A 22333-nucleotide genomic window follows, 5' to 3' on the forward strand; every position below is an offset into this window, starting at 1 on the left:
TGCTTCCAGGTTACCGCTATGGAGACCGATCAAAGCCTAACCCGGCTTTGTTCAGGTGTCCGGCCTGTTGCTCGGGTCTCCTGGTGGGACAGGAGAGCCCAAGCAAGCCAGGGAAAGTGGGGGGTGGGGGTGATGCCTGCAGCTACGGGCATCATCCTGGTACAACTACTGGAAGTCAAGCGACGTACTGTATCTGCCAGGACTTTGTGGAATCGCACTGCTTCTTCCATGCAAACTAACCAGCCTGTGTGATGAGACACCCCAGCTTGCTCCAATCAACAGCACTTTTGCTCCCTAAGCAGCGCTGTTGATTTGAGCTCTATTTTAGAACACCAGTCTGACTATCCAACATGCGCTCCTAGCACAGAGACCAGGCTCTCATACTAATGATTGGGACATATACAAAGGGTTGTCCTAAACCAGCAAACCCCTATAAGGGGAGGTGCCACATCCCGGGAGAGCAAGACAAAAAATAGAAAAGGAGGGTTCCCCTAAGGGGTTGGGACTTTAACGGCACTCAAATTAGTAGAAAGAGGTAGAATTGTACAATTTTTGAAAAAGTAACAAAAGTTTTTTATTTGTAACAATAGAAGAGATATAAAAACAACAATGAAAATGCATATACATAAAAGCATAGGCAAGCAGATGTTATAATACAGCACAGCTATGGGGGCGTGCAGTTAAATTTTCACATTCAAATACCCAACGCATTTCGAAGCAGTTCGCTTCTTCTTCAGGGGTAATGTAAAAAATTGCACATAGAATTCTACAATGAGAGCAACATAGAAACAAGTTAGAGACAAGTAAATATATTTGGATAACTCTACATAGTCTTAGGAGAAAAAGAGTAACAATTCTATATGAATACATACTTGCATAGCTTTAACTGTGTAAAGATGGTTCTGCTTGCATTTGTTAAAACCAATTAAGCAGGCTCGGCATATCTCCGTGTGCTCCCGGTATATTATAGGTAATAGGCGGATATCTGACAGGTCAGGCAGACCTGTAACTGAGGGGGGGTAAAAAACCCTCAAACTGCAACAAGGCTTTCAAAGTACCATCCACAAAAATAGTTGTATGCGGCTGGAGTCCACAGGGTAAAGGCTTGGGTATATGAGTAGTGTAAGGACAGTGTTGCCTGGAAATACATATAGAGGATTTTGTATAAACAGGTAAGATTTTTTGGCGGCCAAGGGAGGGGAAAGTGAGGGGGTGAACGGGTGTGGGAGAGGAGTGGGATGGTGTAAGTGTGAGTGCTACACATAATAGAACACCTGAGAGCAAGGTGTACAGAAAAACACCAATAAATGGTGTGTGTGGTCCGCAAATGCGAGGTCAAAGGTGAAGCCAGGAAATCCAATTGTTTGATGCAAGGATGATGTAGTGTACACCATACTCTATAAAATACAAAACAATAATTGATATGTACTCAGTGCTAAATAAATAATTGGCATTAATGATAAATCAATAAATCAAACTATAAAGTGCTGTGTTGGTTCGATACTGATATATCGATTTGCCTTAAATCCTGCAATATGTGCTTACTATGTCCTCTCATGCAAAAAAATAAATAAATGTGGTCAATATCACATATAGTCCATAAAGTGCTTATAAATTTAAATATTGATATTGACCACATTTATTTATTTTTTTGCATGAGAGGACATAGTAAGCACATATTGCAGGATTTAAGGCAAATCGATATATCAGTATCGAACCAACACACAGCACTTTATAGTTTGATTTATTGACTTATCATTAATGCCAATTATTTATTTAGCACTGAGTACATATCAATTAATGTTTTGGATTTTATAGAGTATGGTGTACACTACATCATCCTTGCATCAAACAATTGGATTTTAGTTATACCATACACGGTACAATTTGGGATTGCCACTAATATTGTTAGATCAATATATACATAGTGATTTTTAATTTTGCGCAACACTATTTAACTATTAGCACGGTGCACTTTTTGAGGAGTGAGGTGTTTGCAGCAGCTTAAAAATCTAGGTTAGGGGGGTAGCTCGCAGGACTCTACATAACCCAACCCTGTGCTTACTTCCTCTGAATGAAGAGAAATATACCTTCTATCTTCCTCTTCTTGCAGGAGGGTAAAATCTAAACAAACCAAAGTGTAAAAATAAATAAAAAGATCAAGGTTTGCCAAGGTCAGTGTTAGGGTTAAGGTTGGGGTCACAGGTCACGGTCAGCATATTTTGAGCAGAATTAAAAAAAAAAAAAAAAACATTTTTAATTGGTATCGGTGTCATCTGTGTCAGTGTGTTTTAGGCTGGATAAAAAAAGCAAAATGTTCACCATTGATTCTGGGCTGTACTATGGGTACAAATAACGACTAACATACACATATGTGGTATCGTTGTAAATGTTGGGAGCTGGATACTTATTTTGGGTTTTTCTTTGGTTGCAAATTAAGGTAATAACAAGAAATCTACAGCTAAATTAAAAAAAGTACGTGTTTTTTTTCTTTACCATTTTAGGCCAGTTTTTTTCTTTTATAATAAAAATAAATAAATGAGGAGATATCCATTACCGTTAACCACCAAAAGAAAGCCTATTTTGTCCTGAACAAAAACAAGGTATAATCAATCCATCTAGATACACAAAGTAGTTGTGACAATATGTACAGTTATACCAACACGTCAAAGTTGCAAAATTGTGCTTAGGCATTTACATTTGTTTTAACCCTTAGACGTGAAAGGTTTAAGAACCGTTTATAGATAGACTACAGTCATTCATGAAAACGTATCTTTTAAATTTAGAGTATCTGTCATTCATTTTGTATAGCTGGCTGCATTGCTTTAGGTGCCGACATCATCTTCATTCTCAGAATGTAACCCCGCCACATTAATAAAACTCATTTTCCTAGGTTGGCAACTGTCAAAAGAGAGCTCAAATCAAAGGAGCTCCAGCTTCTGGATGCTGCACGTAGGCGCTTCTTGAGATACCAGCAGGATCAGCGCAAGATGGAGCTCAAACGCCTGGATGATGAGATTGAACGCAAGATGTGCATGCGAGAAAGAGAAACTGTGGCGGTCATGCAAGATGTGGAGCTCAAACAGATGGAACTGGAGGCCCAGAGACGCTTCTATGAGCAAGTATGTTCTGGTCCAAGGTCTCTCTGGATGTTCTATTATTGTGTATAACGAGAACTACACAAGTACTCTGATGGGAATATGAATGTTAGGGTAATAAAAATGCTAACCATAAAAGTAATAGGTGCTGCCACCCCTGCTCCATTTTACTGGGAGTCTGTTTAAAATGTAACCTGCAGATGAAACTTGGAATTACTGTACAGATACCTCTAACATCTTCTAGCATATACAGTGCCTTGCGAAAGTATTCGGCCCCCTTGAACTTTGCGACCTTTTGCCACATTTCAGGCTTCAAACATAAAGATATAAAACTTTTGCTGTGATTACAGCTGTAAGTCACTTGGGGTATGTCTCTATCAGTTTTGTACATCGAGAGACTGAAATGTTTGCCCATTCCTCCTTGCAAAACAGCTAGAGCTCAGTGAGGTTGGATGGAGAGCGTTTGTGAACAGCAGTTTTCAGTTCTTTCCACAGATTCTCGATTGGATTCAGGTCTGGGCTTTGACTTGGCCATTCTAACACCTGGATATGTTTATTTGTGAACCATTCTATTGTAGATTTTGGATCATTGTCTTGTTGGAAGACAAATCTCCGTCCCAGTCTCAGGTCTTTTGCAGACTCCATCAGGTTTTCTTCCAGAATGGTCCTGTATTTGGCTCCATCCATCTTCCCATCAATTTTAACCATCTTCCCTGTCCCTGCTAAAGAAAAGCAGGCCCAAACCATGATGCTGCCACCACCATGTTTGACAGTGGGGATGGTGTGTTCAGGGTGATGAGCTGTGTTGCTTTTACGCCAAACATAGCGTTTTGCATTGTTGCCAAAAAGTTCGATTTTGGTTTCATCTGACCAGAGCACCTTCTTCCACATGTTTGGTGTGTCTCCCAGGTGGCTTGTGGTAAACTTTAAATGACACTTTTTATGGATATCTTTAAGAAATGGCTTTCTTCTTGCCACTCTTACATAAAGGCCAGATTTGTGCAGTATACGACTGATTGTTGTCCTATGGACAGAGTCTCCCACCTCAGCTGTAAATCTCTGCAGTTCATCCAGAGTGATCATGGGCCTCTTGGCTGCATCTCTGATCAGTCTTCTCCTTGTATGAGCTGAAAGTTTAGAGGGACGGCCAGGTCTTTGTAGATTTGCAGTGGTCTGATGCTCCTTCCATTTCAATATTATCGCTTACACAGTGCTCCTTGGGATGTTTAAAGCTTGGGAAATCTTTTTGTATCCAAATCCGGCTTTAAACTTCTCCACAACAGTATCTCAGACCTGCCTGGTGTGTTCCTTGTTCTTCATGATGCTCTCTGCGCTTTAAACGGACCTCTGAGACTATCACAGTGCAGGTGCATTTATATGGACACTTGATTACACCCAGGTGGATTCTATTTATCATCATTAGTCATTTAGGTCAACATTGGATCATTCAGAGATCCTCACTGAACTTCTGGAGAGAGTTTGCTGTACTGAAAGTAAAGGGGCTGAATAATTTTGCACGCCCAATTTTTCAGTTTTTTATTTGTTAAAGTTTGAAATATACAATACATTTCGTTCCACTTCATGATTGTGTCCCACTTGTTGTTGATTCTTCACAAAAAATTACAGTTTTATATCTTTATGTTTGAAGCCTGAAATATGGCAAAAGGTCGCAAAGTTCAAGGGGGCCGAATACTTTCGCAAGGCACTGTACAGTATAAATTAAAGTGTATGTAAAGAGTAGGAAAGTGTTGGATCCCTTGTCAGGTTTTTATTGTTGTCTGTGTCCCCACTGTGGAGATTTAATTTCTCTTGGTACTGGCGACCATTGTCTCCAGTTCAGAAAGTGAGAGGAAATCCAAGATTTTTGGTTGTCCTAGGAAGATGAGGTGAGGAGATACAGCATATTACCAAAAGTATCAGGACACCTGCCTTTACACTCACATAAACTTTAAAGTGATTGTAAAGTCTTGTTTTTAAAAAAAAAAAAAAAAAAAGTTATACTTCCCTGCTCTGTGCAGTTGGTTTTTCCCCACCCCTCATATTTCCTTTGGCACTGCTTTTGGACATCCCAGAAATTATGATTTATGGAGCGCTGTGTCTGTCGATGAACGCAAGAGAAAATGAGATTTTTGTACTTACTGTAAAATCCATTTCTCTGAGTTCGGACACCGCACCCACCCCTCTATGGAGTTTTGGTACTTCTAATACTGCTTTCTACTAAACTGATTACCTAGAGCAGAGAGGGGGGTTATATAACAGCTGAGGGGGGCCATGGGCGTAACCAGGTGTTTTTTGTTCTGCTTAGTCCTACTCCTGGAGGAGGCAATATAACCCAGTAGTTATAATTTATGGAGCGCTGTGTCAGTCGATGGACTCAGAGAAATGGATTTTACGAGAAGTACAAAAATCCACTTTTTTTATAGCTCTTTTTACCAGAAATAAAAGCCATGTTACAGCAAGGACCATTCCCATTGCTTAAGGATAGCAGGTGCTGCAGCAACAGCCAGCTGGAATCATCACAGGTCAAAATACATAACTGTCAGCACACCATGGATCTTTAAATAGCATCCAAAGTTTTTATGTAAAAGTGATCACATCACAGCGAAAGAGTGCAAAGTTTCAGAGCCATGTTTCGGACCCCTTTTATCCTGTGTAGCCTCGAAATGTTGCACTGTTTCGCTGTGATATGATCACTTTTGAATAAAACCTTTGGATAATATTTGAAGATCCATGGTGTGCTGGCAATTATGTACATTGATGTTTCAGGAAGGGGCTGCACTCCAGAGTTGCATAAAAGGCAGTTGTGCAGGCTTGACCACTTTACAAATATGTGATTATTAGTGCCTCTTTCACAGAATACTAACTTTAAGGTCTCCTTAAAGGCAATGTTCAACCATCAACTTGCTTGCTACACATCTGTCATTTTTCTTCCTTACTCAGTGAAGCACTTGCTCTTTGTGAATAATGTAGGTCAGGGATCCTGGCCCTCCGTCTATGTACACCGTTTCTATTTCAGATAAGAGCAGGCTACAGATATCCATACTAGCCAATCAGAATTCAACTTTCATTGATCCCACTTCGGTCAGCTTTGGTTGGTTAGTATGAGTAACTGTACATGGCATATCACCATTACGAATTGAGCTGGGACATTTATTAAGCATGTAGATCTGCCAAATTATTATTATGAGGGCTAATGCAGCAGCTCAAGGATGATTGCAGGACCACAGAGTATATCAATATATGTTTATTAGTGCTGGATAGCCCCTCTTTATATTGAAATAACCCCAGTGACTGTTCCAACTCTATTAACCTGAGCGTAGTTAAAAGCTTGGCCAGTTTGGTAGGCTTGTAGAAGCGGCAGGTATATTTTCCTTTGTAATTTTCTGTATGTGAATAGACAGTAAACATACCCACATTGTATTCATTTTGACAGCAACTTGCTAAAGAGCAAGAAAAAGAGAGACAGGAAGTTAAAGGAGAACTTGACACCAACCGAAGGAAGGCTGACCTGGAAGAACAGATGTTCTGGAGGCTAATGGAAACTGAGGCTGATCTAAAGGACCAGAAGGTTAGTTTCAGTACTGCCACGTGCTAATGCTCCTCTTCTTCTCCAATGATACTTGCCGCCATTTTGACTATTACAGGTCATCGTTGACCAGCTATTTCTTGTGTGTTTTTTACTGCCAGTCCACCAGTGAAGTCACTGCCAGATCTCGTGCATGTGCTGCCTGAGGTCTGGTGCTGTTTAATATTGTTTATACATTGCTATAGTTATGGCAGAATGAACGGTGTTGCACTAGCAGACATGTCGCTGAAGCCATTGCAGCACATAAACAGTCATGTGAGTAAAAACCCCTTTTCCTTCTAAATCTGGTGAGATCCCACAATGTACAGATATGATCTCCTTGGAAGGGACTAGTGATCTAGCCTTCCCATCAGGGCAGCTGTGAAACACTGACTACGTTGGCAGTGCCCCAATTTACCAGGAAGCTAGAGTAAAGTAAGCATAAGCAACAGAATACTTAAAAAAAAAAAGACTTAAATGTCTTTTGATATTAGCAGTGCAAAGCTGTTGAGGGGTGGGGGGAAGGGTTCACTTAAAGAAAAAGTATGGCCAAAACTTGTTTTCCTCTTCCGCATTACAAGTCTTTGCAAGGACAAAGACTTGGGGGGGGGGGGGGGGGGGGGTGAGGGAACCAAAAGAAAGTTCAACAAAATGGAGATTAACCAGGGGGGCTATACCTTTTGTATTTTTTATGGGCAGCCCCTGTGCTGATACAATAATTTCTCTCTTTCCGCATTAGCAGTGACTGCACTTTGCCATTGAGCAAATGTGGGAGGGCAGGGAGACCACCACTTTTGATCTATAAGTTAGCTGTACAGACTAGTAGGAATGATGACACAGGTTGATTGACTGCATGTCATCCCATTCTAGTATACATAGAGACATGCTTCCCCGCTAGGCGGGGTATTGAGATATTGATTGTACCCAAAGGGGGTACATAAACTTTCCAGAAAATACTTTGTGTGATCCAAAAGTGCTCTGTTAGGTGAGCGCCCTGTTGGAGGAGTAGCTTGAGAGAATAAAGAGAGTCACAGACTGAGAGGGACATGAAAAACTGAGGACTTAAAAATCCTTTACATAGACTCACCCCCCATTCCCCTTTATATTACCCCCCCCCCCCCCAAACCAAACTGCTTTGGCAATGCTAAAATGTACTTGGTCCTGCCAATAAAGCTTATTTTGAATTTGAATTTGAATTTTGAATTTTGAATTTGAGTAGGAAAATAGAGGGTTAAAGACAGGAGGTGTAGGGGAAAAGTCAGGTCAGGCTACCATACCCAGAGTGGACCCTCACATAACTGCAGAATCTTTTCTTTAATCCTAAGTCTGTCTGTTATGTTTGATACCATGGCTGCGAGAACGTGTTCTATTGGGGGGATAGCAAGACTTTGCATACACTGCTGTTTAGAAGCGTAGACATGCATATAGAAACGTAAAAGGGACAGGTGAAAGATTAAACGTAGGGTAAAACCGCTGTTCTCTCTGCAGCTTTTTTTTTTGTCCTTCTATGTACTTGTCACTTTTATTTTTCTTGCAGTCTTTCTAAAGCTGCCTTGTGAATGCAGATACAAAGAGGCGAGATTTGAATCTCTTTTTTATAAGATCCACCTGCATGCCCATAGATATGAAAAAGTAGAAAGATGGTACAGTGCTCCCCTATGGGTTCTACAGTAAACTACCACAATAAAAACACTCAATGTGACGCCCTACATACAACTAAAACAAATAAAATATAATGCACTATGTAAATAAATCATAAATCGCAAAATCAGCCAATGCACTAAAACATGACAACACTGTGATTCCAATATCAGTGATAAACAATTAATGTACACATCCAATGGTGTTATATATACTGCTAGAACATAATAGACAAAGTCCAAAATGTGGAGAAACTATTCTGTGAATCCCGCCACCTTCCAAACTATGCTCTCGCCTCCATTTTTGTCCTTCCGCAGGTCAACATGCACCTTCCCCTTTAAGGGACTTAAAAATCCTCTGGTAGGTAGATAGATCCCTATTTACACCACTGTATCGTATAACAGTGGAAGCAGGTACCTGATTTTGACAGTTCTCTCTCCTACTCCCCCCCCCCGAAGTCTTCTGGGACACACGACCGGTCCCAGAAGACTGCGGGACCATTCACAGTGCGCAGCGCCACTCACACATGCACAGTTGGCACCATAGTAAAGATGCCAGTGAGGGAGGACACAGGGAGAATGTGGCTGGGGTGAGCATAGACTGACTGTGGGACAGGCTGTTTAATAAATGTCAGCAGCTACCTTTTTTTTATTTGCTGACTTTAATTTTCACTTAAGAGACTGGGGCTCCTCTTTAATGGCTTAATCTGGCTTTGTATAGCGTAGCATTAACTACCCTTCCTTAGAAACCCCTAAGCGTAATCATTTGAAGAGGTGTTCACATAATATTGTCCATATAGTGTGTGGATGTATGTTGTTAGCACATTGCCCGTCTTAGACTTGTCTGTCCTGCAATATCCCTTCAGCTGCTGGAAGAGAGTTTGGCAAAAGCTGATAATCTGTGCTCGGAGACTGAGTGGAAAATCCAGGCTCTTCACAAACAGCAGCAGGAGGACCTAAAGCGCAGCAAACATTATGAAGAAATGTTGAAACTGACCGAGGGTGTTAAAGAGCAGGAGAAGCAGCTGCATGATGTCGTCAAAGAGCTGGAAACTCGAAAGGCAAGTGGCCGCCATCTTATCTTTTTAGAAAGGTCTCCTGTATTAACTTGAATTCAACTGAACAATCCGCACAGGAACATATTTATATTAACCACTTAAGCCCCGGAGGATTTGGCTGCTAAACGACCAGGGGGTATTTTGCGATTCGGCACTGCGTGACTTTAACGGACAATTGCGCGGTCGTGCGACGCTGTACCTAAACGAATTTGGCGTCCTTTTTTTCCCACAAACAGCTTTCTTTTGGCGGTATTTGATCACCTGTGCGATTTTTTGATCACGCGCTATAAACAAAAAAAGAGCGTCAATTTTGCAAAAATAGCAATATTTTTCCCTTTTTTTTATATGAAATTCCCCCCAAAAAAAAATGTAAAAATCAAAATTTTTTAACATTTTCGGCCAATTTGTTTTATGCTACCTATGTTTGGTAAAAAAAATCGAAAAAAGAGTATTTTGATTGGTTTGCGCAAAAGTTATTGCGTTTACTGACTAAGGGAAAGATTTTTGTCATTTTTGTTGTTTTTTTTTTTAACGCGTAATGGCGGCGTTCTGCGATTTTTTTTTTTTTTGCGGTACTGCAACATTGCGGCGGACAGATCGGACCCTTGACTGACATTTTTGACACTTTTGGGGTTACCAGTGACATTTCTACAGTAATCAGTGCTATATATATGCACTGTTACTGTAAAAATACACTGGTAGTGAAGGGGTTAACTTTATTTGAGAGGGAGGGGCTGTGTGTGTCCCTAGGGGCGTGATTCTTACTGTGATTGGCTGTGGCTTCAGCTGTATGCAGAGTGATCAACAGATCTACATAGTAGATCCATATGATCAGCTCTCATACAGAGGGGAGAATGACAGGCAGCTTGTTTACACAAGCTGCCTGACTTTCTCCCTCTCCCCCGCCGATCGCAGAGTGGCCGGCGGACATCGGATCCGCCGGTCACACGCGCGGGGGGGTCCGTGACCACGCGGGAGCGCGCCTCCGGCTGCGCGCGCTCGCTCCCTAGACCCTCACAAGCTAGTGACGTAGCCCTACGTCACTTTGCCTGTGAGGGGCTGACCGCCGACGTAGATCGGCGTGCGGCGGTCGGCAAGTGGTTAAGCCCCGGAAGATTTTACCCCCTTCCTGACCAGGGCTTTTTTTGCATTTCGGCACTGCGTGACTTTAACGGACAATTGCGCGGTCGTGCGACGCTGCACCTAAACAAATTTTATGTCCTTTTTTTCCCACAAACAGAGCTTTCTTTTGGTGGTATTTGATCACCTGTGCGATCTTTACTTTTTGCACTATAAACTAAAAAATAGCGTAAATTTTGCAAAAACAACAATATTTTTCACATTTTTTATATGACATCCCCCCCCCCAAAAAATGTAAAAATCCAAATTTTTTAACATTTTTGGCCAATTTGTTTTCTGCTACATATGTTTGGTAAAAAAAAATCACAATAAGCGTATTTTGATTGGTTTGCGCAAAAGTTATTGCGTTTACTAACTAAGGGAAAGATTTCTGTCATTTTTGGTGTTTTTTTTAACGCATAATGGCGGCGATCTGCGATTTTTTTTTTTTTTTTTTGCGGTACTGCGACATTGCGGTGGACAGATCGGACCCTTGACTGACATTTTTGACACTTTTGGGGTTACCAGTGACATTACTGCAGTAATCAGTGCTATACATATGCACTGTTACTGCAAAATGACACTGGCAGGAAAGGGGTTAACTTGGGGAAGGAGGGGTTAAGTGTGTCCCTATTGGGCGTGCTTGTTACTGTGATTGGACATGGCTACTAGTGTAGGAACAGTGATCAACGGTCCTACATAGTAGAACCATATGATCACCATTCCTACACAGGGGAGAATGACAGGCGGCTTGTTTACATAAGCCGTCTGCCTTTCTCCCTTCACGGTGGACGATCGCGAGTGACTGGCGGACATCTGGTCCGGCGGTCACACGCACTGACTTCCCAGGGAATGAGCCGGGGCGGGCGGGCGCGCGCCTCCGCGGGCGCGCGCTCGCCCGCTATTGGCTCACAAGGAAGTGACAGGCTAGTGACGTATATATACACGTCACTTTGCCTGGCCGGGGCTGACCGCCGCCGTATATAGTCGTGCGGCGGTTTCTTATATTAATGTTTACTAATGGGGGATACTGAGCTTTACACACTGCTCTGCATTGTTGAATTAGTAAGCTGCTTGCTTGTTTTCTCCTATGTAAATAGTGGGCTGAGGCGTCTGACAGACTTGGGCAGCTAGAAACAGAACAACTCACAAAATCCACACAAGATGCTGAAAGGAGGACATTTTTACGCACGGGAACAGTACAGGAGGTGGCGGCAGAGGACATCTTACTACAGACTGACAAGGAATATTATGGTTAGTATGAAAGTTTATTTGAACAGCATTAATGCAAAAAGTACACCATTGTGATCGTTACATGTGTAATTAGCAGGGCTTTTTTTTCAGCTGGAACTTGGTGGAAAACTCAGTTCCACCACCTCTGGCTCAGGCCCACGGCTCCCTGCTCACCACAATCACTTGTAAACCCAAAAGTCTGGCTTCTGTGCTTACAAGTGACAGCTTGTCTCCCAATGGCTCCCACAGATCTGATCTCCTGAGCGGCTCTCACTGAGTGAAGGATAGGGACAAGGGAGATGCGGGTGCAGTGTGAATGCTGGCACACCCATTGAATGATCTTCCTGCAAGTGAGAGAGGCGGAGCCAACTACAGTGTGCATGGAAGTACTAGAGAGCTAGCTGGGTGCTTCAGTTTAATACAGCAACAAAAGTAAGACATGTGAAGAACCGCCTTTCGCTGCATTACAGCTGCAAGTCTTTTTGGGGATGTCTCTACCAGCTTTGCACATCTAGAAAGTCAAATTTGCACCCATTCCTCTTAGCAAAATAGCTCAAGCTCTGTCAGATTGGATGGAGAGCATCTGTGAACAGCTTCAAGTCGTGCCACAGATTCTCAATTAGATTTAGGTCTGGACTTTGACTGGGCCATTCTAACACATGAATATGCTTTGATCTAAACCATTCCATTGTAGCTCTGTCTGTATGTTTAGGGCAGTTGTCCTGCTGGAAGGTGAACCTCCGCCCCAGTCAAGTTTTTTGCAGACCCTAACAGGTTGTCCTCTAAGATTGCCCTGTATTTTGCTCCATTCATTTTCCCATCAACTCTGACCAGCTTCCCTGTCCCTGCTGAAAAAAAGCATCCCTACAACATGATGCTGCCACCACCATGTTTTACGGTGGAGATGGTGTGTTCATGGTGATGTGCGGTGTTAGTTTTCCCTCTCACATACCGGTAGCGTTTTGCTTTTTAGGCTAAAAAGTTCAATTTTGGTCTCATCTGGCCAGAGCGCCTTCTTCCACAGGTTTGCTGTGTCCCCCACATGGCTTCCTGAAAAAAGGGCTTCTTATGGCTTTCTTTTAACAATGGCTTTCTTCTTGAAACTCTTCCATAAAGTCTAGATTTGTGGAGTGCACGACTAATGTTTGTCCTGTAAACAGATTCTCCCACCTGAGCTGTGGATCTCTGTAGCTCCTCCAGAGTTACCATGGGCGTCTTGGCTGCTTCTAATTAATCCTGGCCCAGCCTGTAAGTTTAGGTGGACGGCCATGTCTTGGTAGGTTTGCAGTTGTGCCATACTCTTTCAATTTTTGGATGATGAATTGAACAGTGCTCTGTGAAATGTTCGACACTTTGGATATTTTTTTTATAACCTAACCCTGCATTAAACCTCTCCACAACTTTATCCCTGACCTGTCTGGTGTGTTCCTTGGCCTTCATGATGCTGTTTGTTCACAAAGGTTCTCTAATAAACCTCTGAGGGCTTCACAGTACATCTGTATTTATACTGAGATTAAATTACACACACACAGGTGGACTCTATTACTTAGGTGACTTCTGAAAGCAATTGGTATCAGAGTAAAGGGGGCTGAATACAAATGCACGCCACACTTTTCAGATATTTATTTGTAAAAAAAATTGAAAATTATAATTTCCTTCCACATCACGATAATGTGCCACTTTGTGTTGGTCTATCACATAACATCCTAATAAAAACATTTACGTTTTTGGTTGCAACATGACAAAATGTGGAAAATTTCAAGGGGGTATGAATACTTTTTCAAGCATATGTCTCTATAATGTTAACCACTTCAATACAGGGCACTTTTCCCCCTTCCCGCCCAGGCCAATTTTTATAGCTTTTAGCGCTGTTGCATTTTGAATGACAATTGCGCGGTCATGCAGCACTGTACCCAAACCAAATTTATGTCATTTTTTTTCCCCACAAATAGAGATTTCTTTTGGTGTTATTTGATCACCGCAAGGTTTTTTCTTTTTTGCTAAACAAATAAAAAAAGACAGAAAAGTTTGAAAAAAAAAAAAAAAATGTTTTCGTTTGTTATAAAATTTTGTAAATAGATACGTTTTTCCCCGCACTGATGAGGCCGCACTGACAGGCAACGATGGGGTGGCACTAATATGCAGCGCTGATAGGCAGCACTGATAGGTAGCACTGATATGCAGCACTGGTGGGCACTGATAGGCGAGACTGATGGGTACTGATAGGCAGCACTGATAGGTGGCACTAATGGGCACTGATAGGTGGCACTGCTGGGCAATAATGGGCTCTGGTGGGTGGCACTGATAGATTGCAATGGTGGGCAGCACTGTTGGTGAGGGCACTGGCGGGCTCCCTGAGCCCTGATTGCCATCCCTGGTGGCCATAGTGGGCATCCCTGGGGTCATGGGTGGGCATCCCTGGGGTCATGGGTGGTTCTAGTGGCACCCCCCCAAGGGTCTGCACTGGTAATCAATGCTCTCATTTCCAGTGCAGACCCCCCCGTCAGGAGAGCCGCAGATCGGCTCTCCTCTACTCGTGCCTGTCAGGCATGAACTGAGGAAAGCCGATCAGCGGCACTTCCTATTTACTATGTGACCAGCTGTGATTGGACACAGCTGTTCACATGGTATAGAGCCTACGTCAGTAGGATCTTAACCTAGATCAGAGATGCGGTGTGTCAGAGTGAAACGCCGCATCACCGATTGCCGCTCTGCCGTCCGGTCAGGATAATGTAACCACCTTCCCGCCGTCTTTTGCCTATAGGGCGGGCAGGAAGTGGTTAAACTACACTGCTCAAAACAATGAAAGGAACACTTTTTAATCAGAATAACAATAATAACAAAATATTGATTTGGTCAGTTAAGTAGCAGAGGGGGTTGTTAATCAGTTTCAGCTGCTTTGGTGTCAATGAAATTAACAGGTGCACTAGATGGGAAACAATGAGATGACCTCCAAAATAGGAATGGTTTTACATGTGGAGGTCACTGGCATTTTTTTTACCCTACTCCTCTTTTCTGACTGTTTTTTACTAGTTTTGCATTTGGCTAGGGTCAGTGTCACTACTGGTAGCATGAGGCGATACCTGGACCCTATAGAGGTTGCTCAGGCAGTCCAACTCCTCCAGGATGGCGCATCAATACGTGCCATTGCCAGAAGGTTTGCTGTGTTCCCCAGCACAGCCTCAAAAGCATGGAGGAGATTACAGGAGATACGCAGTCTCTCTAGGAGAGCTGGACAGGGCCGTAGAAGGTCCTTAACCCATCAGCAGTACCGGTATCTGCTCCTTTGTGCAAGAAGGAACAGGATGAGCGCTGCCAGAGCCCTACAAAATGACCTCCAGCAGGCCACTGGTGTGAATGTCTCTGACCAAACATTCAGAAACAGACTTCATGAGGGTGGCCTGACATCCTCTAGTGGGTCTTGTGCTCACTGTCCGCCACCGTGGAGCTCGATTGGCATTTGCCATTGAAGACCAGAATTGAAAGGTCCGCCACTGGCGCCCTGTGCTTTTCACAGATGAAAGCAGATTCACCCTGAGCACATGTGACGGACATGAAAGGTCTGGAGAAGCCGTGGAGAAAGTTATGCTGCCTTTAACATCGTTCAACATTAACAGTTTGGTGGTGGGTCAGTGATGGTCTGGGCAGACATATCCATGGAGGGACGCACACACCTCTACAGGCTAGACAATGGCACCCTGACTGCCATTAGGTATTGGGATGAAATCCTTGGACCCATTGTCAGACCCTATGCTGGTGCAGTGGGTCCTGGGGTCCTACTGGTACACGACAATGCCCAGCCCCATGTGGCGAGAGTATGCTGCCAGTTACTGGAAGATGAAGGAATTGATACCATTGAATTGCCCCCACGCTTGCCTGACCTAAATCCAATAGACTACCTCTGGGACATTATGTTTCGGTCCAACCGATTCCGCCAGGTTACACCTCAGTCTGTTCAGGAACTCAGTGATGCCCTGGTCCATATCTGGGAGGAAATACCCCAGGACGCCATCCATCGTCTCATTGGGAGCCTGCCCCGATGTTGTCAGGCATGCATACAAGCACGTGGAGGCCATACAAAATACTGACTACTATATTGAGTTGCTGCAATGAAATTTCCGCAAACTGAACTAGCCTGCTGCATAATTTTTTCACTTTGATTTTTTGATCATTTTCATTTCCATCAAACAATGTGGCATCCTTTGGTTCCTATAACATTACCCAGTCCATACCAGTATAATATTTTTCCCCATTGAGATCTGATGTGTTTTCAACATGTTCCTTTCATTTTTTTTGAGCAGTGTATATTTAGACTCTACACCAGAGGCTACTGCGATGCATTGTACCTTCACTGACAAAAAGAATCTTAACCACTTACCGCATATTGACGTACATCTACGTCGGCAGACTTTGCGGGGGCATACCGAGGTGATGCCTCTAGCTAGAGGCATCATCCCGGTACCGTGGTTAACAGCCAATGGTCGGCTTTCCTTCAGTAACGACCGATGCGGCTCGGGAGCCGCTCGATCGTTACCCGGGTGAGCGGGAGGGGACGTCCCCCCCTCCTCCCGCCGCCTTCCGTGACTTTGCTCGGGGCTCCCGTCCCACCGGGAGCCCCGAACACCCAGCCGGCACGTCCACCGGCTGGATGGAGTCCCGATCAATGCCGGAAACGGTTTCGATCGGGACTCCGATGACGTAACACGGAGGCAGTGTCCATGATGTCACTTCCGGGTTACTGTGCTGCAAAAAGCGGCAAATTTTAAAAAACGGCTGTATACAAAAATGCCGTTTTCGGCGTTTTGCATACAAGGAAGTGTAGTGGAGGGTTCTAGGGTCTTTTAGACCCTCGATCCCTCCATAAAGAGTACCTGTCACTACATATTGGTGTCACAAGGGATGTTTACATTGCTTGTGACAGCAATAAATGTGATCAGATTTTTTTTTTTTTTTTTTAAAAACCTGTAATAAAGTTAAAAAAATAAATAAAAAGGAAAAAAAAAAAATTTAGCTGCCCCCCTCACCGTTAGCTCGCGCACAAAAAAAAAACGTATACGGAAGTCAAGCCGCGAATGAAATCGCTGTTCAAACCACACATGTGAGGTATCGCCGCGATCGCCAGAGCGTGGGCAATAATTTAAAAAAAAAGAACTACACTCTAACTCTAAACTGGTAACCGATAAATAAATTTGACCGTAGTTTGTCGCCATCCCACGGGGGGGGGGGGGGGGCACAATTTTAAACCGTAACATGTTGGGTATCTATTTACTCGGCGTGACATCATCTTTCACAATATACAAAAAAATGGGCTAACTTTACTGTTTAGTATTTTTTAAATGCAGTGAAATGTGATTTTTCAAAATTTTTCCAAAAAAAATTGTGTTTTAAAGACCGCTGCGCAAATACCGCGTGGCAAAAAATATTACAATGACTGACATTTTATTCTCCAGAGTCTTTGCTAAAAAAATATATATATATATATATATATATATATATATATATATATATATATATATATATATATATAATGTTTGGGGGTTCTAAGTAGTTTTCTAGGAAAAAATACTGGTTTTAACTTGTAAACAAAAAGTGTCCGAAATAGGGCTGGGGCTTAAGTGGTTAAAGATGGTGGAGTAAAGCATTGCCAAAGTGCGTGCAGCTTTGGTGTCTCTTGTTGGTTACTGACCAAATTACACATCAGGCACATACACAGATGTATTGAAATCCTGCAGACACTCTTGACTGATCATCAGGAACCAGTCTTCATAACTTTTCAGCACTTCTCAGACAGATACAGTACTCTTGCAGCGTGGTGAAGATTGCTCTAGTAACTGTGGAATGGCCAGTATTCATGTACAAACAAAACATAAACCCATTTACTGCCCCTAATAATGTGGTTTTCCAGGTTAAATTCCAAAGTATCATCTGCTAGACCCATGTTTTCCTCCAGGAACCTTGCCCTTACCTTATTTCCCATTTTCTACAGATCGAGTTTTGAATCATGGCATGCCCGCAAGGAATTCTTTACGGGAAGAAGGAGATGGTCAGAAGAAGCCAGAAAATGTTTGTTTAAATGATGTGTCTTCCTCTGACTCCTCCACCCACTGTAAGTTGTTTGCACTATGACGGGTGTATAAAGTTGGAGACGGTACCAACAGCAGTTATCTCTAACTATTTTATAGACCTTTCCTCCTCTAAACCGGCCTGGGGATGCTGCACAATTATTATTTTTTGTTTCTTTTCTTTATTGACTTTCTGTGCTTATAATACCTATTCACTGATGTCATTGAATTTTACCACTTCCATATGTTTGCGGTTCTAGTTTAGATATGCGATCTAAATAGTTTAAGGTCTGCAGCAGATCTGGCTTAGGTAGTGCAACAGGTTCACTTTAATCCCCACCTTATTCACATGCAGAACATACTCACCTTACCTTTACTTTTGGTGCTTTGTGATTGGCTCAACACAGTCACATGGAACAAGTCATGTGAAATGCTGGGTCTTTTCTTGATTCCTGGCAACTGAAAGGAGCCGTGGGGGAGCAAAAGAGAAAGCTGGTGAGTATGCGCTGTTGGGGAAGCGGTGGGGTGGGGGGGGGGGGAAGCCTGTTACTTTAACCTCCCTGGCGGTATGATTCTTTCGGATTTTAGGTGCTGAAAGCGGTATCATTATTTTGCATGTACTTCCTAAGAATGAGCAGCCCAAACCAACTATTTACATATAATTTTTTTTTACTGTGCGTTCTTCTTTATATCATCTCGGGTATGATAAAGTTTGAAACACAAAATCGTAAATTATAATATAATAAAAAACTATAAAAAAGTTAAAGTATGTGTATATATATATATAAAAAGTACAGTAAAACTGCAGGAAAGGGCACTGGGGGGCAAACTAATGTGATTTTTATTTTGCATTGTATCAGTGTGTTTGGTGTGTTTTACATTTGAATTTGCCGCCGGTTCCACCCCCCCTGCGAACGTCACGTCGCAGGAGACAGAAGCCGGGGCACAGAGAGGATCGGGAAGAAGATCTGCCGCTAGACACCGCCGGGATACATCGCTGGATCCCGGGGACAAGGTAAGTAACCCCGCTTTCAGGATCCAGCGATGCTTCTGGCGGTACCCCGAGTGTGGCTCGGGGTTACCGCTTTTGGCTCTGAAATTTAACCCCGAGCCACGCTCGGGAATACCGCTACGAAGGTTAAAGGGCAATTTAACTCATTGATTTAACGATTTAAAAAAAACATTACATTCTTGGCATGCCGGGAATCTTCTTTGTCACATTTGATTGCTTTCGCAACAAAACCATCAAGTGGCTGGTTTCATAGCAGATCGCATGTACAGCGCCACGGCAGTTGTAGATCAGCTAAAGCCTAGTACACACTATTCGTTTTTTTTTGTTTTTTTTTTATTCAAATCAGTGGGCAGAATGAAAAAAAAAAAACAGAAGAGCTCAGGGAGGAGCGGCTGTAGTAACTATGCAATGTTCGTACAGTGATCTCTCCTGTTAAGCTATTGTGCCAAAGCACACTGGTCAGAGCTCTCAGCCATTGGCTCAGAGCGTTGATCGGATGCCGATCGGCAGACCTTCTCTGGTCATGCCCCTTCGACAGAAACCGGCCGAGCGGCCAGCTTCTGTCCTGTCGGACCAGCTGCTGTACACATAGGCTGATGCTGCCCGTGTGTATGGCCCTTTAGCTATCTTGGCTGAAAAGGATAGGAGGGTTTAGTTCTGCATTCAATTCGGGAAGTTCAGATTCCATTACTAATTAAAATTCCATAGCAGTTTTCTGCATAGCGAGTGCCAGGCCACTTTCTTACCCCCGACCCTTGTGTAGACTTGGCTTACAAGGAATAACGCTAGCACTACTCAAATGTAAGCATGCAGTCACTCAGCATAGATGTTTCAAAAGTAGTGGACAACAACCTGATAAAGGCCATAGCCGTACTTGAATGCCTAAAGCCGATCTCCAGCTTTTTACTTAAGGTTGAAGTGGAACTTTAGGCTATGATTTAAAAATTGGTGGACAGGAAGGAGTTTTAATGCAAAAAAAAGTGCTTTGTCTCTTCTGCAGAACGGCAGCTTACTTGCCCATGAACAGCTCACTGCACAAATTCGGCAGTGCTGAATCTGACGGAACTCCGAGTATGCACGGTAGTGACTTCATCTCCGCCTGGCCAATGACAGCCACCGGTGGGGAGTTCTGAGGACAGCACATGGCTGGATTCTAGGGGAGTATAGTTCTGCTTTAAATAGTTTGACCAAGCTGGACCAAACAAACTATTAACTTCACGAACCGATGCAGTGGCTGTGAGTGCTGCATAAACTGTATGTAGTCTCAGCTTCAGTATACAGCACTGTGTTTCGGCAGTGGTATGGAAAATTTCTGTCCCATCTCCAGAACAAAATTGAGTTGGGCTGAATGCTGCTCTATGAATGAATACAAAGCTTCCTCTGATTGGCTGAAGCGGAGAGGTAAGCGGATGAAGATGTTGAGCCATCAGTTACTGTTTTTAGAATTGACAAGTGTTTTCTGGATATTATATATGTACATTTTTTGTGCTTTTTTAGTTTCTTTGGATCGAGGAAGGGGAGATTTGGAGAATAAAGAGCGCGTTCTCCTGTCAGAAGTACGAGAGCTCAGACAGAAGTTGGCTTCTCAGGCTCGCAAAAAGTACCCAACCTCGCTTCACTCAGACACACTATGGACTTGATACTGGTCTTGTCAATGTGATTGTATTTATTTTATTTTTCACAGTTTGGCTGTGTTTTGTACAGTTTATTTTATGATGTTCAGAGTTATTAAAAGCAGTCTTTGAATAAAAAAATTAAAAACTCACAATCTGTGTGTGTGATAGTGATTGCTTTTCTTTCTCATCTATTGCAAGACACAGGAAATCGCAAAATATACCCCAGCTTGATTCACCCTGATACACTATGGACCTGATACTGGTCTTATACTGCCCTAACTTTGTATAACCAGGTTATACTGCCACCTACAGGAGTATTGGGCACTGCCCAACAAACAACTGTAGACAAGGTCAGGATCAAGATCTTACTATCAGTATGCCTCTGCTTTTATTTCTAGTATCATAGTGGGATGAACTAACACTATTTTACTCTCTTTTTTTCCTTTTTGCTTCGTATAAGCTCAACGACACATTGTACGCCAACCTGGCAAAACTCCTGCAGATGTACTATTTGGATTGACTCAACTGGACTGCTTTTAAATGTTCTGAAAATATGAAACGTTGTGTTCCTTAATGGATTAGAAACAAAATACGATTTTTGTACTCGCCATAAAATCCTTTTCTTGGGGTCCACTGGGAAAGACCGGTCCTATTCCACTGGGTTTATGACCATGCTCTTGGTACTAATTTGCTACAAAACTGAGGCATGCTGGTAGTGGGAGGGGTTATCCTTGGCTGGCCTACAGAACAAAAATCCTATTTTCTAGCTCAAGGTCATTAATCACTTCCTGCCCGGCCTATTGTAATATAATGGCCGAGCTGAACTCTCCTGTCCTGGGTGGACATGTGCCATACGGGTCACACTGCGGCACGATCTGTCGCAGATAACAGATCAGTGTACCGGGCCGCTGCCGGTGCCATGTAATCGCTGTGACCAATCAGAGCAGATCACGTGACAATTGTACTCAATGGATGGCTTCCATTTATTGTGTTGATCTCTGTAATTGGTTACAGTGATCACATGGTACAGACAGGGCAAACCACAGCTAATCACTATAGTACACACTGAATATATTTCATTCAGAAAAAAATGGTTGCTTATAACAGTGATTATCACTGTTATATACAATCATAGTGTGTGAAAAATATAAAAAAAATCACCTCCCCCAAAGTAGTACAGTGTTGCTATTGCTCTGGTCACAGTATGAAAAGAAAAATTGTAAAAAAAAAAAAAAACATACAGTCAGGTCCATAAATATTGGGACATCGACACAATTCTAATCTTTTGGGCTCTATACACCACCACAATGGATTTGAAATGAAACAAACAAGACGTGCTTAACTGCAGAGTTTCAGCTTTAATTTGAGGGTATTTACATCCAAGTCAGGTGAACGGTGTAGGAATTACAACAGTTTGTATATGTGCCTCCCACTTTTTAAGGGACCAAAAGTAATGTGACAGATTAACCATCATAAATCAAACTTTCACTTTTTAATACTTGGTTGCAAATCCTTTGCAGTCAATTACAGCCTGAAGTCTGGAACGTATGGACATCACCAGACGCTGGGTTTCATCCCTGGTGATGCTCTGCCAGGCCTCTACTGCAACCTTCTTCAGTTCCTGCTTGTTCTTGGGGCATTTTCCCTTCAGTTTTGTCTTCAGCAAGTGAAATGCATGCTCAATCGGATTCAGGTCAGGTGATTGACTTGGCCATTGCATATCATTCCACTTCTTTCCCTTAAAAAACTCTTTGGTTGGTTTCGCAGTATGCTTCGGGTCATTATCCATTATTGCACTGTGAAGCGCCTTCCAATGAGTTCTGAAGCATTTGGCTGAATATGAGCAGATAATATTGCCCGAAACACTTCAGAATTCATCCTGCTGCTTTTGTCAGCAGTCACATCATCAATAAATACAAGAGAACCAGTT

At 42.8% G+C, this 22333-nt stretch overlaps 1 protein-coding gene across 1 annotated transcript in view; it reads left to right on the forward strand.

The window, feature by feature from the left end:
- The window catches only part of TBC1D31 (TBC1 domain family member 31), a 93881-nt gene extending 73382 nt beyond the window's left edge, over positions 1-20499 (forward strand). Inside the window, exons 16-21 of the mRNA XM_082259631.1 lie at positions 2894-3122; positions 6532-6666; positions 9170-9364; positions 11581-11734; positions 17700-17819; positions 20285-20499. Of these exons, the coding sequence (XP_082115757.1) occupies positions 2894-3122; positions 6532-6666; positions 9170-9364; positions 11581-11734; positions 17700-17819; positions 20285-20427 (976 nt within the window). The 3' untranslated portion in view covers positions 20428-20499. The remainder of the gene's footprint in view (positions 1-2893; positions 3123-6531; positions 6667-9169; positions 9365-11580; positions 11735-17699; positions 17820-20284) is intronic.
- Positions 20500-22333: the final 1834 nt, after the last annotated feature.

This window comes from Pelophylax lessonae (assembly GCF_965119305.1).
Source record: "Pelophylax lessonae genome assembly, chromosome: 5".
Lineage (NCBI taxonomy): Eukaryota > Metazoa > Chordata > Amphibia > Anura > Ranidae > Pelophylax > Pelophylax lessonae.